General features: G+C 36.2%; 1 protein-coding gene across 1 annotated transcript in view; it reads left to right on the top strand.

Moving 5' to 3' along the window:
* Positions 1-7,719, top strand: part of LOC149090131 (sodium-coupled neutral amino acid transporter 7-like) — a 31,991-nt gene extending 24,272 nt beyond the window's left edge. Inside the window, exons 5-9 of the mRNA XM_089232364.1 lie at positions 2,915-3,007; positions 3,224-3,281; positions 4,625-4,887; positions 4,982-5,181; positions 6,971-7,719. Coding sequence (XP_089088490.1) covers positions 2,915-3,007; positions 3,224-3,281; positions 4,625-4,887; positions 4,982-5,181; positions 6,971-7,167 — 811 coding nt within the window. The 3' untranslated portion in view covers positions 7,168-7,719. The remainder of the gene's footprint in view (positions 1-2,914; positions 3,008-3,223; positions 3,282-4,624; positions 4,888-4,981; positions 5,182-6,970) is intronic.
* Positions 7,720-16,369: the final 8,650 nt, after the last annotated feature.

Below are 16,369 nucleotides of genomic sequence, written 5' to 3'. Positions count from 1 at the left end.
CTAGTACCCCAAACTTTCTCATTCGCGATATGCTTCAATAATTACACGATAGATGGCAGCATTAAAATATTGTGATTGTTGGTTCTCTTAATTGCTACGAGATGACAGCAAAAAATATCGATCCATTGTGGAAATGCATTTCTCTTTTGAGTAATCTATTACAGAATTTCCTCAATTTTAACACTCGTATTTGTGCCCCTCCCCCCTTAGCGGGGAAGAAAGAAAATTCGATTGATATTTTTAGGACCAAACTACATATTTGATTAGCCGGGGCAAGCACGCATGTTGGCTCCCTATGTAATGCTGAAGGAAAGGTTAAAGGGTGAAATTTGCGCCATCTCTGCCTGTGGCACCAGACCCCGCCTGCTCTGCCCTAGTTGCGCCCCTGGATATTTTAAATACCACGCTGTGTATTTCTGTTTGATCTTCTAGACGTACTTTGATACTTGAGACACGTACACTTCTAAGATTGACAGTCCCAATCTTGTAAGCTACAGTTACCAGATTTCTTACTCACAAAGACAAGCTACTGACCATATTTTTTTGAGATGTAAACGGAACATTTCCCTACGTTACAATTTTTGGTGTTTCTATCTTTTGGCAATTATAAACACCAAGAGTTGATATACTTTTGCTAATGCTACTACTTATCGCAGCCACCTTCAACTTGTTGCTCGCGAGCTCATGTCCGATTTCGTTCTAGCGAGCACTTGATCAACGATTCAAATAGGCACCCCCCGTAAAAATTGCATTCAAGGATTACAATTATGCCAGTTTCATGCATAAGTGTCAGTTACCGTTAGGTGTGCTCTTCATTTGAAGATGGGGTGCTCACGACTCGAGAAAGGATGAGGAAACCCCTGATCTATCGGACGATCATTGACGCATCTCGAACATGATAAAATCTGCTATTGATCAACTTGAAGCAAATAGGATATCTAGCCCATGCTGGTCGAGTAAGAACCTAGAAACTGGACGTTTATGGGAAAATTTAATGTCTCAGTTATACGTCATATTTTAATTTCAATTAAAACTTTGCTCTCAGATTTCTTGGACCTCCCCCTCCCATTTTCCACCATTCCCCTTGCGAGGATGAAGAAATGCCAGGTCACCATGGCGACTAAAAAATCGGGATTGGCACCTAAAATTTTCTATTTGGGGTTACTAAATTAGAGTCAAGACAACACAAAATTTTTGGAATTCATATCAGCGTATCTATCAACATAGCGACCTCCTTCCATGTCCTGGAGAAGTTTAAAAAACATTATTTTGAAACACTTTTTCTTCGAAAAAAAATTTTTTTAGGTTCCTAAAAAAAATTCTCTCGCCTAGATTTTTTTTGTGATTTGTCAAGCCCTGCCGATAACCATTTATGGAATCGCGGGCTGTTGCGAACAAAACCACCATTTGAAAACCGCTGATTTATGTGGTCGATCCATACAAGAAACACTTTGTTATAAATGTATTTAGTGGCCATTTAAATATGAGTCATTTATATTTTCTTTGGCATCATCCATCTATCGGTGGTCAATGAAGCTTTACAAATGCTAAAATAATAATTCACATAATTAGATCCCTTTAACATTATCAATAAAATTTATTGATAATATTCTTGTCAACCGTTTGGAGACTTTTGAATTCGAATACATAAAATTCTGTAATGATATCTTAATACAGTTTCAATATAAATTTTTCTGCACATTGCTATCTCCCTAAATTATTTAGTAAAGTTATTCAGGTTTTTATTTTAAAAAAAAATGGTAGTAAAATTGCTATAGGGCAACACTTTGGAACTTTTTTCCCCATCTATATGCACTTAATTCTCAAACAACATGTGTAGACAGACTCGTCACATTCTGCTGTAAAAAATGTCACTAGAAGTTTTTTTTCTGTGTAGCCCAAATTTCAAGATACAGAAAAAAGTTCCAAAATTTGACACCAGGTGGCGTTTTTACTAGTCTCATCATGTGGCGCATAATCATATTGCTATACCACTACACTACTCTCATGATCGTGTGCGCATTACTTCAAGAGTTATTCCAGTTTATGTGGAATTGCACATGTTCTATCTGCATTTGAATATTTATCTTTTTGCTCCCGGGCATCCCAAAATCATTCAAAGAGGTAGAAAATGATTATAAGAGGCTGCGCATATCACAGTATGGGAGATATTGAAATGGTCATAACTTTTGAACGGATACAGATAGAACAATGGAAGAAACATCTAGATGTACTGAATCGACTATTTGCAACATCATGAAAATAATAAAAATGGCCCCTGGTGATAAATTCGTGAACTTTTTTTTAATTTTGTGATATGCGCAAATTTCTAACGAAATTTCAATGCAGATGCGGAGTATCATTTTATGAAATTAAAGAGCTAATTATAATTCTCAACCGAATAAAAATGTTTCGTTTTACAACTCATATTCACTTTTCTTCAATTTACAATCGTTTCAATATTCCAAGTGCATAGGAAACCTGGACAACAACAGGTAATGCGTTGATTACTAATGTGTGCTATATATAATGAGGCATAAAAAATAGGTAGAATTATATATATATATATATATATATATAACACATGTCATATTGAAGGGATCTCGTAAAATAGCGTTTTGGCATTTAAGTCTTCAATTAAAAGATTTTTTTACATGGTGGTAATAGTTCATACCCGTGTATTCAGACCAATAAAAAGCAGGAATTTTCCTAGAAATTTATCTTCACTGTAGCGATAGCGTTTTTTAATGTAGTATGTATGTAGTCGGGGTTATGTTGAGCGATTTTCACTAGTATAGTGATAACGTAAGTGGAATAATGTTGAGTGAAGTCGATTTTCATTTATAGTTATTGTATTTACGTAAAGACTATCCCTTCAACTCATTTAATTAAATTCACATTTTGTTCTTTGCAGCACGCTGGGCATATTTGCGATGGTATATTCGGTCTTCTTGACGGTCTATGAATACTATAAGCTAGATGTGAAACCTGGTGTTATCAAAACATAGTAAGTCTTTCTTAATTATATTTATATCGGAAATCTTTTATGTATCATCAACAGGAAGACTATTCCTCACTAATTATAATTTGAGTTCACTGTACAGCTAACCTGTTTCTTAGTTGATTTCCATCCAATTCTGAAATCGAATGAATTTCGTCGCCAACGATTTAGTATTTTTTATAATACATGTGTAATTATTTCTCTTTCCCCCCCCCCCCGCAGCCCAACGAATGCCATGCAAGTTTTTGTAGTTGTTCCAGTCTTCTCATTTGCGTATCAGGTAAAGATTTAACTTTTTTTTCTATCAAAGATCATGCTCATCATTATCCGTTTCATACAATCGCATTAATTCCGCAATTTCCGGTAGAGTAGTTTCTTCGATGTCGAGATGGGACGTGTACCTATGGTTGAATATTTATGAAATTTCGAATTTAGTTGCACGTTTGACCCCTTGAATTTCACGTAAGGGCACCATGAAGCCTTTATCTTCGTGGAAATATAGAAATAAATGGTCCTTACAAGATGGCAGCAAAAACAGAAAACATAATATAATACTCCCCCTCTTAAAAAAATAAAAAAAAAACATGTAATGTGGAAACCTAAAATATTTCAAGTATGACAGTTTTCATATTCTACGCACTTTCTCAATATTAGCAGGTCCGTTTTAACTAGTTCGGGAGGGGACTTGGGTACCTTTTTCGACATGTGTAAAAGATTTTCTAGCGATGAAACACTGAATCGAAATTGTCCATAACTAAGTCAAACATTAAAGAAATTAAATAAAAAATGTGACGACTTTGCGGCCACTCTGTTTAACATGTTGGTCCATGCCCTGTTTCTCAGTGTACGTCGTGGCTCCTAGAGGCATCGCGAATCTTTCTCAAGGACGTCGCGGTGAGCTGTTGAAGGTGATGGCTGCCTATTCAATGCTTTGAAGTGGTTATTTCGTTTAAACCACCGTGTCCCAAACTTTTTGTTCCATCGCCTTCCCCCACACACTTCAAAAAATTTCTCTTATCACCTCCCAACTAAAGTCAACAAATATGGTCCTATACGAAACCCAAAGCTTCTACCGCACCCTTGGATCCTTCCATCGAAGAGATTGTCCGGAAACACAAGTTTAGACTATTCTGGGGAGGCGTTCCTTACAGCAGTGTTTTTCAATACCATATGTGGTCCATGGTCGCCCCCGAGTAATTTGTAAGGGTCTGAGGAATAATTCTCATTCACTGCCATTTCATGAATGACACGTTTAGCGCTATGAAATTATAATTTATTACTTCAATTTTTATGATATGCAAATTGTAAAAACAATATTTTGGATTTTATGCCAGCTGGGTATGCTCGCTCAATAGTGGGGGGCTGACAGGGCTCCAACCCCAGCTGATTCTTTTTCTTTTTTTTCACACTGTTATTGTTTAAATTCGTTGGATCGTCTAATATTTTAAAGAAGACGCCACGGATGACAAATGTTTCACTGCCATTGCCTTATTAGCTCACCCGTCAAGACTCGCGTGGGGTGCTTCATGAGTGGGGATGATGGATATGCATTAATTATGTGTTTTGATGTCTTAATGCCAGACTGCTCAAATCCATTGATTCCGATCATGTTTATTGTTGTAGACTCACGAAATAGTGGTGCCAGTTTACGCTTGTATGAAGGACAGAAGCATTGTAGCTTTCAGTAAGGCCACATTCCTTGCCATGGGTATCCTGTTTTTTATCTACTGCATGGCTGGTAGCTTCGGGTATGAGACTTTCGGAAACCTAGTAGCTGCCGACATAATGGAGCAGTATGACGCCACTGACCCCGTCGTACTCATCGGGATCGGGGCCCTCGTCGTTAAGATGGTTACTACTTATCCACAGCTTTTGCTTTGCGGTCGGTGAGTTCATTGATTCCCTTCAGTTACTCTCGCGGTCGATTGAAAAAATTCGAAAATTCATTACAACTTTTATTTATTCTTTTCTTTTTTGAAGTGGTGCTTTGGATGGCTTGTATGCGGAATTCGCCCATTTGACCACCGACCAGTTTATTGCTGGTGAAATCAAGAGGAGGGTCGTCGTCACAACCGGATGGTTCCTTTCATCAGTCCTGTTGGCTGTTTTCACGCCAAACATCGGCATCGTTATAGAATTGCTTGGCTGCTTGGCGTCAGTGAATATATTCATCTTCCCAGGTACTCCATCCATATTTCTCCATCTTCAGATTCCTATTCAATCCTACAATTAAAATTCATCCCAATAAGAAATCTCTTCATTTGTGCTGATACAGTTAAACTCAGTCATAATGACACTTAAGGTATAACGTCGATAAATTACGGCCTGATCCGATTCCAATAGGCATAAAGAATAATGTTTATGAATCCTGCTTATAGCGTCGAAGAAAACATGACTTCGGACACAAGAATTTCGTCGCTTTTTCTTCAGTTTTTATGGGGATTTTCAAAAAATTCCTACGATTTGAGCTCGTTATATTGAGGCAATGTTTTTTTTATTCTATTGATTCGGAATGTTGAAAAAAAATTTCATCAGATGTTTGACACTGACTTGCTCATTGAAATGATCTGTATCCTCGGAAATCGCGTATTTTCCAATTTTTCTTTGCCTTTCCCGACTTTTTTGTTGCTAAAAATGCCTTGTTCCTCCACCGAAGCTTACTTTTGGAAGCTGGGATAGAGATAATTTTCATAATTTATAAATAGTTTCATTATGCATATCACTACAATGCGGTAAAAGTTCGTTATAACGAGTGATTTGCAAGTGATTACAAGATGATAAAAATTAAAGTTAGATGCAAAAAATGTTCCGTTATAACGAGTTGAAAATTAGAAAGAATTATAATATAATTATTAGAATAATTTAAAGTTTTGAAAAAGCTAATTTTTACTCTTTCTCTCTCATAGAATTAAATGATAATTCTTATGGCCCATGCTCATTGCAAAAATCACTAAGATACTTTGAACGAATAATGTATACAGAAAAGTCATTATTTTGACTGCTGCTTTCTGGTTTTTCGCATTCCCACTATATACGTGTGATACGTAATAATTTTATTCGGCTTTTGTCGCTCATAGTGACTGAGAGCCCGAGACCAGAACTTGCAGTTTAAAGTCGTTTCCGAATAACAGAAAAAATCATGCTAAAACTTTCCGATTAGCGGGAAAATGTCAACGATTTCATACAGCCATGGAAGTGCGCAGCGATATAAGGGTACATTGCGTTTGGACGCAACTCACATTGGACGCGAGACACTTTGACTCGTGGCGTTTCGACACGAGCAACGCGTTTTCTAATGCGTTTCCAAATGCAGAATTGCACGAATGTTTATTTCCTGAAGTAAAAAGAATATATAAAGCAGTATTTCACTTCTAAACATCTTACTCATTAAATTGATTGTGATGTTTCTCTCGGCTAATCGTCCAAACGTCCTGCTTCCGGTGATATAATAATTGAGGATTATATATAATTGTTTGATTGGTCGGATAAATGGATTCGATAGTACGAAATTCTAAGCAAGAATGTTTCAGAGAATGAACTGCTGATAGAGACTATAAATCAATTTCACGTCTAGAGCTCAGTTCATTTGTTAATATGCGAGCGAAATGATCTAAAAGACGTTTTAATGCAGATAAATTAGCAATTTTCTACGATTTCATAACATGGCGGAGCAAAAGAAAATTGAAATTAACTTTTAACGGAAAGTCCGTTATAACAAATTTTCCTCGTGATTGGAAACTGTCGTTACAACGGACTTTGATCTTGTATATTTGCCATGTTCGTTGTTTGTCCCTCATAAAATACATTTCAAATCACTGCCGACTGGTGGTAGCTCTGTATTTCTCACCGAGGGGATAATTGTCGATTTCGACGACTAAAAACGTCAACCTCGATTGTAAACAACAAAAATTCACAGCATCTGCCATGCCGTTATAACAAAGGTTAACTATATTCTCCATATTTTTCTAGGCCTATGTCTCATCGCCTTGGCACTAAGAAGTGACCCGTACTTATTGAAGACCCGAAGCATTATTCAAGCGACAGGCGCAGGACTAATGATAGCGTTCGGTGCCTTCGTATTTGGTTTGGTGTTCATGCAAGTTCTTATCAACGACATACAAAGCTCTAGCTCCGCACCAGCTCCTCATAATCCATGCAGATCATAATGTGAAAAAAAAAATTTTTAATATGCAATACGCATTAATACAAATATTCACTAAATACCGCAATATAATGCTGCGGTGAAAACTTGTGTCCGAATTTGTAGTGTTTTATATCGAGGGATTCGTTTTCTCGTAAATTCTTTATTTTTGAAGCTGCTGTGGTCGGAATTATTGTGAAATGTTTTGCTACATATATCGCGAAGTATGTGTTATAAGTATCTCGTTTACGCTGCGAACTGTCAATGAACTGTCTTTGAACGAAGTCATTGCCACAGGTGAAATCTCTGCTACACAGTGATGCGTGACATTGCGATTGTTATTATGCAAGCTACGAGATTGTTATTATGCAAGCTACGAGATTGTTATTATGCAAGCTACGAGTGAATGTTTAGCCGTATTTCTTTAACACATAACGTGGATTTTGATGCGTTTTTCTTTTTATTTATATGCTCCATAAACATAAATTTTTGTATTGTTTTTGTTTTTTTTTGGTTATTGAGAAATGGTTTTTTTTTTGAGAGATCCTTTTTCGAATAAAATCTTTATAATTGAAAATCTTTCGAATTGAATATGCAATAGCATTTTCATAAAATGCAAAGGAGTAAATAAACATTTGTTTGACATCATGTGTGTGAATACTGGAATATTTCAGATATTTAATCAACTCGTGTTTTGAGAACTGTATAGTGAAAATCGAAATACAGAGTAATCAAAAAGTCATTTAACATTTGAAAGTTCAATAACACAGAATAATGTACGTAGAGGGATAAAAATTGACGCACATGCTGGAAATGACACGGGGTGTGGGAGAGGTTTGTTGAAACTTCTAAGTGTCATCTGTTGGTCATTTTCTGAATTTTATAATTTTGTAACAAAAGCAATATTAGCATTACAATGCATTTGCTAGAAAGATTGTTTAAACAGCCATCTGTTGGCAATTTTTGTAACTTCTAAGGTTTCAATAAAACCCACTGTTTTCTGCTTGTCAACGTTGTCGGTGGCATTTGTCCTGCCGAATAATTTAATTTTGGAACTGGACAATTTTTCACCCCCGATTTTTATTAAAATTTTCCTTTCTCATGCATGATATTTCCAAAAACTCATTCACTGTCTAGCATTAAATACACCTTCACAGTACCTTTGCTAGTCCGTTTGTAATTCACCATAAGCCCTTTGGGCTGGACATCGGGGTAAAAATTTTATTCTGGTCTCGTTTTCAACATGCGTATCAGTTTTTCTTTGTACGTACATTATTCAGTAAGTTATTGAACTTGCAAATGTATTAACTGACTTTTAGAATCACCTTGATTTTATAAACACTCCAATATTGCAACAAAATCAGTTTGGCAATTTTCAATAAAAAGTTTCACCGTTTATACCGGCTTCTCTCAGCTTTTTATTCCTATCTGTCACTATAGCCTAGTTGATTGATGAGCACTCGGCCGGCATTTGAGGGACCCGGATTCAAGTCCAGATAGCAAAGAGGAAATTTTAAGCGCCCTAGTGGCGTGGCGTTATTCCAGCAACAAATGTATGAACTCCACCATAATAGAGATGGAGTTAACAATACTTGTGACTCAGCATGTCTGAATGGGTTCTACGTACGCTCTTTTTCTTTTAAAACTGAACGCACGGTCTATCGCCTTGGACAATTTATTACCCAATGAGTTGTGTCGGAAGTTATGTGTACCGAACAGTCCGAGTGCGTACCTAGTGTTATGCGTTAGTTATAGCGCTGCTATTTTTTTTTTCATACTGTGAGTGAAGTATAATGATTGAATATTTGTATCGTTGATGAGTATTCTATTTAGAGCTATCTAAAGAGGAAACCAATGCGCCAAACGGGACAAAAACTTCGGTAATATGTATTTAATACCATGGGAATTATGTTCTTCAAAACAATGACTGGTGAAGAAACACATTTCACAGGAAAATGGTCGAAAAACGGGCATGACAAAAGTGACCATAATGACCCGTATTTTCTGGGACATTCCTGTAATTTGGCTATCCCGACTTTTTATCAATGCCCCGTTTTTCCACGTATTTCCAACGGAAGCCTTCAAAAGTTTTAATTCTTTACTGAAAAAAAATCGTGTGGGTGATTTTTTTCCAAACTTATTAGTTACATTATAATTATTATTAAAATGGAAATATATTGATTTCGCTTATTTTATCATGTTTATCGTTTTTACATTCTCGTGAATTGCATTTTAATTCACTCAGTGCCGTCTTAACGCATGGACTCACCTGGGGGGGGGGGGCGTCGTGTTAATGAGATTTTAGACGTTCCTATAAATTCACATGTTTAATCGCTTTTAGTGAGGTAGGGGAACCTCAAAAAATCAATTAGCCCGTGATGCTCTTAAGACGGCCCTGAATTCACTGTGATTTTCTTCATTTCCCGCCACTTAACAATATTTCTGTGATTTAACTTAATCCTCTATGGCAGTTGTACTCAACCTTTTCAAGCCCACGGCTCGCTTTCATTCATGTTTGCGAGTCGAGAAGTATCAGTCAAACCCATTACCAACGGAAAATGAAACTGCTAATCACTCGCGGCCCGGTGTGAATGCTATCGGGGTCCGGTGGTTGAGAAACACTGCTCTATATGGTTCACACGCACAAATAAAAAAAAATCCGCAGAAACGGGTGTAAATTTTCGTGCTGTTAGCTTATTTTTAAATAGCTATAATACCCGGTGCTGCCCGGGTTTCCTTTAATTACTGGGAGGATTGAAAAAGTGACAAACTATTATAAAGGAATAAACTATCGTGTGTGTATATATATACACACACACACACACCACATTTGAAATTACGAAATCTTTACAAATTGCCACCCATTTTCAAGATTTTTTTTTTCCGATTGCTCCGGGATTGACAAGATTTGTAAAGAGAACACAGACATACATACCGAAAAATAATTGTATATATGCATAGATTGAAACAATGCATCAACACAGCAATTTAATTAGAGTGGATTTTTTTAATTAGCTAAAATGGTTACATATATATAATTAAGGACGAATTACACTGTTTGCTTTATTTTGCTGTTGTCTGTTCACTGATAAAATCTTACTAAGCAAAGTTGAATACTTATCACCATAGGTGTACGCAGAATTTCCTCGGGGGGGGGGGGGGTTGGTTCAATTTTTCTTTCTTCTCAAGAGGTTTTTACGTTTTTTCCGGCAAAATAACACTCGGCATGAGGGGGTTTAGAATCCCAACTCCCCTTCCTACGCCAATGCTTATCACCTTGAATTTTATTTTTAGATTCCCCTCCATAACATATATATTTGGTGGGATTTCATAACTCTCTGAATACTTGGAATTTCAGCAGCTCTCAAAAGTGACACCAACAAAGAATCTACTCTTTCTAAATGAAAAAAAAAATTGGGGAAAAAGAAATATAATATATATATATATATATACAGCTGCATTTTACATTGAGATTATACTAAAAAGATGTACGTTCTATATAAAATACCAAAAAAAAATTGAGAAAAGAAATATATACAACGGTTTTTTTTTTATTTAACAAAAGAAACGTACGTAGACAAAAAAATGGAGAGAACTGGTCACCAAGGTGTACATGATTGTCACATACTATCATTTGACCATGTATATTCAAATATACGCGGAACCACAGAGGGTTACTCAACCCATAAAATAGGCAAGTTTTGCTAATCCTTAGCATCAGTTTGGTGACAACTAGACAATTTTTCATATTATTCTCGAGGAAAAAGCATCAGCCCAGACATGGACAGAGACATGGCCCAGACATGAAATAGACACTTTTGTGTCTATTTCTTACTTTACTGACCCTAAATTTTGGCCAGAAAAATTTATTACCCTGTCCGAACCAGCATTTAAACCCAGAAAAGACGCTGTATCGGCCAGAGATTACTCGATTGCTACATGGCCCATTACCAATTCACATATATTTTTCAATTTCCAATCCAACCAGTTTTGACGCTTTAAAACTTGTCAACGACCAGACACCGACTGCACGAGTAGTTTCTGTTGAGAACTTCAGGGGTGAGAGAGAGAGGATATATCGTTTCCATTCTTGTGAATATTAAAGTATTTGCTATAAATCATTGACCTGTTATTTCGGTTATTATCAGTAAGAATTTTCAAGAAAAATTCGCTTCCACCATATATTCATTCGCAAGAGTAGTTGCGTACTATAACAATGGTTTTGGTTTCATCTGTGCCAGAAAAAGAAAAGGAACATACGAGTATTGAGAGTTTTTTTCATATGACAATGATCCGAATTTTCTTTTCTTTTAGCTGAATGATAATGACAATAGCAAGTGACAATGGAATGTCACCTTTCTTGGAGGTAGAGAGAGGTCGTCTAGACACAAAAACAATATCCAATGAAACAATGACAGATTTCAGCTTCTGTCTCTGTCGTATATTTATTTTCAAGTGTTTCGGTTGTACATCACACCATTGATATTTATGCCACTTTACGCAATGGAAAGTTTTCCCTAAAAAAGCTGAATCGGCGCGATTCTTGGAAATGTCTTCAACAATGCACTGCTCCCACGGATCATAATCTCTGTGTGTGTGATTGTTCTTGGTCACGTTCGGAGATTCCATTGATTTTACATTAATCGTAGTAATTTGTCCAATTGGTAAAAAACAAAATTCTAGCCGAATGAGAGAAGTTTTTGCTAATTGGGCATAGATGAATTTTCACTGATTATTTAGCCAACTGTTATTTTACTTGCCAAATGAAATATTTCATTGCAAATTGGCACAATGTCCATTGGAAGCAGAAATATTGTTCTTGATAAACATTTCAGCAGGGCGTCACCAGAAAAATATCTGCACAAAATTCCTTCTCATTTATTTTTTAATAATATGATCTAACAGTGTACAGTACACGCCACTTGATTAGAATCACGGATAATGGTATCATTTGGGTATTGTTATCACTTTCGTAAAGTACGGAACTGAACAGTATCATGACATTGTAACAAAAAAAACATTTATACTCGCAGTTGTCAGCATTTCAGTTTATATTATCCATTGTTTTCGTCGAAAGTTTTTCTTTTCGTATATTTTGAAGCTAAGTAACTACACTCGTTCTTGCCCTATAAGTTATCGTTATCAACCAACAAGACTATGTAAGAGGTCAAAAGGTGCCTCCTCTCTTGCTGACAAAAATTTCCGTACAGTTTACAATGTCCTAATCAGGCTGTAATAGCCGCTATAATTCCATGTACGCGTAGTGCTGCTTCTGCTATGTTTTTTTACAGTGTGGGAGCAAGGTATCAAAACAATCCCTTTCTTCAGTTCTTGGTCAGTTTCATTTCCTCGGCCGAAATACTTTCTCAAGGGATGTATGGAACGTACCGTATACATTAGAAAAAAGTATAATTCGTTATACACATTACAGTTTCATTCTAACTAATCACAATGGCTGAATGATAGAGGGGGAAAAATTCAGCATATTTCAGCTTGTAACGGGGGATAATTCTGTTTTATATGAGAAAAATAATCAAAAAATAACCGGCACGATTTTACATTTTTAAAACCAGTAATGTGGGAAAGAAAAACGGAGGTATCCCGTTTTTATAAGTAACGTTTGGTAGAACGGGACAAATGGTGATCGTATTTACAATCGGGTTTCAATTTTTTTCGGATATAGATAGCAATCGATTATTACTATCAGAATCATCGGTAATTAAGAAAGCTAAAGCTGTGCAAACAAGAGTTTTTTTCCTTGTTCTTTTCTTCAAAAAATCACTTAGCACTGAAAGAAAAAAAAATTACACGTTTTGTCAAAAAAAAAGTAGATTTTGGGAAAACAAATTTTCCAATAGATCACGTTTAAACTAACCGTTTTACAAATCTGGTTATAAATCTGCCAATGTACGACGATTAATTTATTATGTAATAACAAGTTTTTAGCATCACTCTACACGAAGAGGAAAAAGCACTAATCGTGAATGAAAATAACTGAATTTAGCTTCTAACTGGGTTAAATATTTCAGTTCATTTTCAATTAGCGGCAACCCGCTAATGCATGGGGAAATTTTTTTTCTTTGGGTGTTTTGCGCGTAATTGACCATTCCAAAAATGACAAGTCGCCAAAATTTCAAAACGTTATAACTCCCTTAGTATTCGTCCGATATTAAATTAGAAAACATTTTTCTGTGTCAGTTTTTCACTAAGAATCACGTGTGTGATTATTGGGTGGTCGATTGTATCCACCCCTCCTTCCAGTACACACTATTCTGGAAATGTAAAAACACACGCAAATTCCAACAGACTCACTCCTTCGTGGTAAGACGGTTGTAATTTGCCCTTATGATGATAAAACAAAGATTAAGTAACTGCGTGAGTTACACACCTACGTTCATAGGCGTACGCAGAATTTACTCGAACGGGGGGGGGGGGTTTCCGATTTTTTCCTTCTGAGGGGGGGGTTTCCCGTTTTTTCCTGCAAAATAACACTATAATCTTGGCTCAAGGGGGGGGGGGTTCTTTGCGTACGCCAATGCCTACGTTGGATGTTTATTGCATGTTTTCAAGCGAAAAACACACACACACACACACACACATACAACTAAGAATATATCATTTTGCAAGTGTCTGAACATTTTTTCTTCTAATCTTTGACAATCAAAGATGGCTTGATCTTGTTCAACAAACAATGATGCATGAAAACTTTAGAGCTTCGTAATTCAATACCATGCATAGTTATGATATTCAAAAGAAACAACAAATTCTGAGCACGTATTATCGTTGCTATTACACGTACTTGGTTGTTTTTTGCTGTTATCTACCGTTCACGTCATTGTGAGTTGCGTCATTATAAATATTCGATGTATCATTCACCGCTTAGTGAATCATAATTAGATTTCGTTAATCCCACTCTCACTAAAATCTTATGCAAAATCAAAGTCACTGGTTTTCTCGAATATTTGAATTCCATTCTCATATGAGAGTTTTTTATTTTCTTATTCTGAGAAGGAGGTGGCTCATAACATTCATTTGAATAATTTGACAGATTTTCGTTTGTTTTTTTTCCTCGAGGAATATCAATTGAGTTCCGATGTATGTTTTGTCTATGTAATATGGGATTTTTTTCATTTATTATTATTATTATTATTTGCTATTTTCTCTTTACCTTTTCACAACATAATTATTAAACACATTTCTTTTCAAATGACATCATAAAACTCCTTCATAGCTTCCGGTAAAAAGTGATTAAACGAGATGGATACGGAAATGCACTTTGAAGATAACACCGGGTGAGAGTCGAAAGATCGGTAAAATTTTCAAAACTAATTAAAAGGAATTATATATATATAATTGAAAAGAACACATATAATGATGAAAAATTGCGATTTTCACGAATAAGATAAGAAAGTGACAGAAGTTTTTTTAATGAGTTAGTTACAAAAGTAAGTGATAGATATAACGCTGACATGCAAGTCAGATATCAGTCAGTAGGCTGTACATGAGAATTTTCACCGATCCCCGTTAAAAAGTCTCGCCACAGAGAACAATAGACCTACAACGATACAAATATTCAATCATTACACTTCACAAGTATTGTTAACTTGTCCGTTATATAACGTTATATCCCGTATTATAACGGGAACCGACTGTATTGCATGTCGGCATCATCTATTGGTGACTAATTTTTTCTCATTCAAGAAAAAAAAAGATTTCCCTCTGATCCCATTCGTGCAAATAGCTGATTTTTATTATCATTTTTGTACCTTTTTGATTAACATGTTCACTGCGGGGCCTAAATTGCTTGTCGAGTCCGTGGGGGCCCTTTTTTTTTTTTAGATTAAAACTAGTTTTGTACATGGCGTGGCGTCATTAACAGTGAACGTGTTAATTTTCAAATTTCCACCGAACCGTTTATTCACCCTCCACTCGAATTCATCCCAGCGATAGAATTATTGCTGCCGCCATCTATCGGCGCAATTGTACACTTTTAGTTTCGATTTCCCAAAATCTTTCGTTAGCAAATTATTTTCGATTCAATTTCCTTCGTTCACCGTATAAAACAATTTTTTTATAAAAAAAACTTTATCACTGGTATTTTGAAAATTATACCCGTCATCTTCCGCAGTCTATAGCAGAAGGCCTCCGCGCGAAGCTCATGACGTCACTGAAGAAGTTATTTCACCTGTAGCCATCAGGCCGACGCATGCGATATCTTTACCTTTTTTACAATATATCCAATGATTATAGGTGAAATGGACTTCTTCAGTGACGTCACGCGCTTCTGCTATAGATGGTGTTAGTGGTGGTCGGCTGAATTTGGTTTTCTGCAGTTCCCAATTTCGAGACGCAAATGCGAGCCGATGTCCCCGTTAAAAAGTCTCGGCACAGAGAGCAACAGGTTTACAACGGTAAATTATCCAATCATTACACTTCACTCATAGTTGAAAAATTAATGGCAGATAGCAGCAGTACAAATAACAAGCATTACACAGAAACAAACTTCACGCGCTAGATTCACAACACGTACAAGAACATTCCGGCATGTGTATGAGGTGCATGTACGGTTAAGTATGTAGTAGTGTGTTTAAGTGTTGGCCAATTTTAAGGAGAATGTCAGTTTGAAAACTAAAAAGCATTTATATGTATATGATTACTGTTTCCAACAAAAGGTGTCCTATTTTTCGGGTTTGGTGGTGCTCATTGAAAGATAAAAAAAATGTTTGGCCAACACAATTAGGTGTAACAAAAAGTATTCTGGGAACATTCAAAACATAAACGGAAGCTGATGACTTTGAAGCCATGCTTACCCGTCTAAGTCAAGAGCCACGTGAGTTTTGAGTTCTTTCTTTCTCTCTGTACTTAAAAACGGCTTGTTAGGCCACAGTTTTAGCTGTATTACGAAAAAAGTAGCTCCCGAGTAGTAGGTTGACTGAACACCCCTTATTTGCAGAAGATAAAATGCAATCTCTCAAATCCTCGTTCTACAGAGCATTCTCAACATTTGCAATTAAATTATGAAGCACCTAGCATGTGATCGTTTTTGTCGCACCACACTCATTTTCTGCATACGAGGGTTAATTAGACCGAGACCTTAATTTATTGTTGATTCCGAACACGGCAGTCTATTTTATATTCGACAAGGATGACGTCACTCTCCGCTATCATACGAAGGTTTTAACAACTGGATGTGCGAAGATATATTTTGGAAAGAGAGAAAATTCAAC

Source organism: Pholcus phalangioides, unplaced genomic scaffold (assembly GCF_987345545.1).
Source record: "Pholcus phalangioides strain wild (caught in Gottingen) unplaced genomic scaffold, Ppha-v1.0 ptg000001l_1, whole genome shotgun sequence".
In the NCBI taxonomy this organism is placed as follows: Eukaryota; Metazoa; Arthropoda; class Arachnida; order Araneae; family Pholcidae; genus Pholcus; species Pholcus phalangioides.
This window is presented reverse-complemented; position numbering and strand designations above follow the sequence as displayed.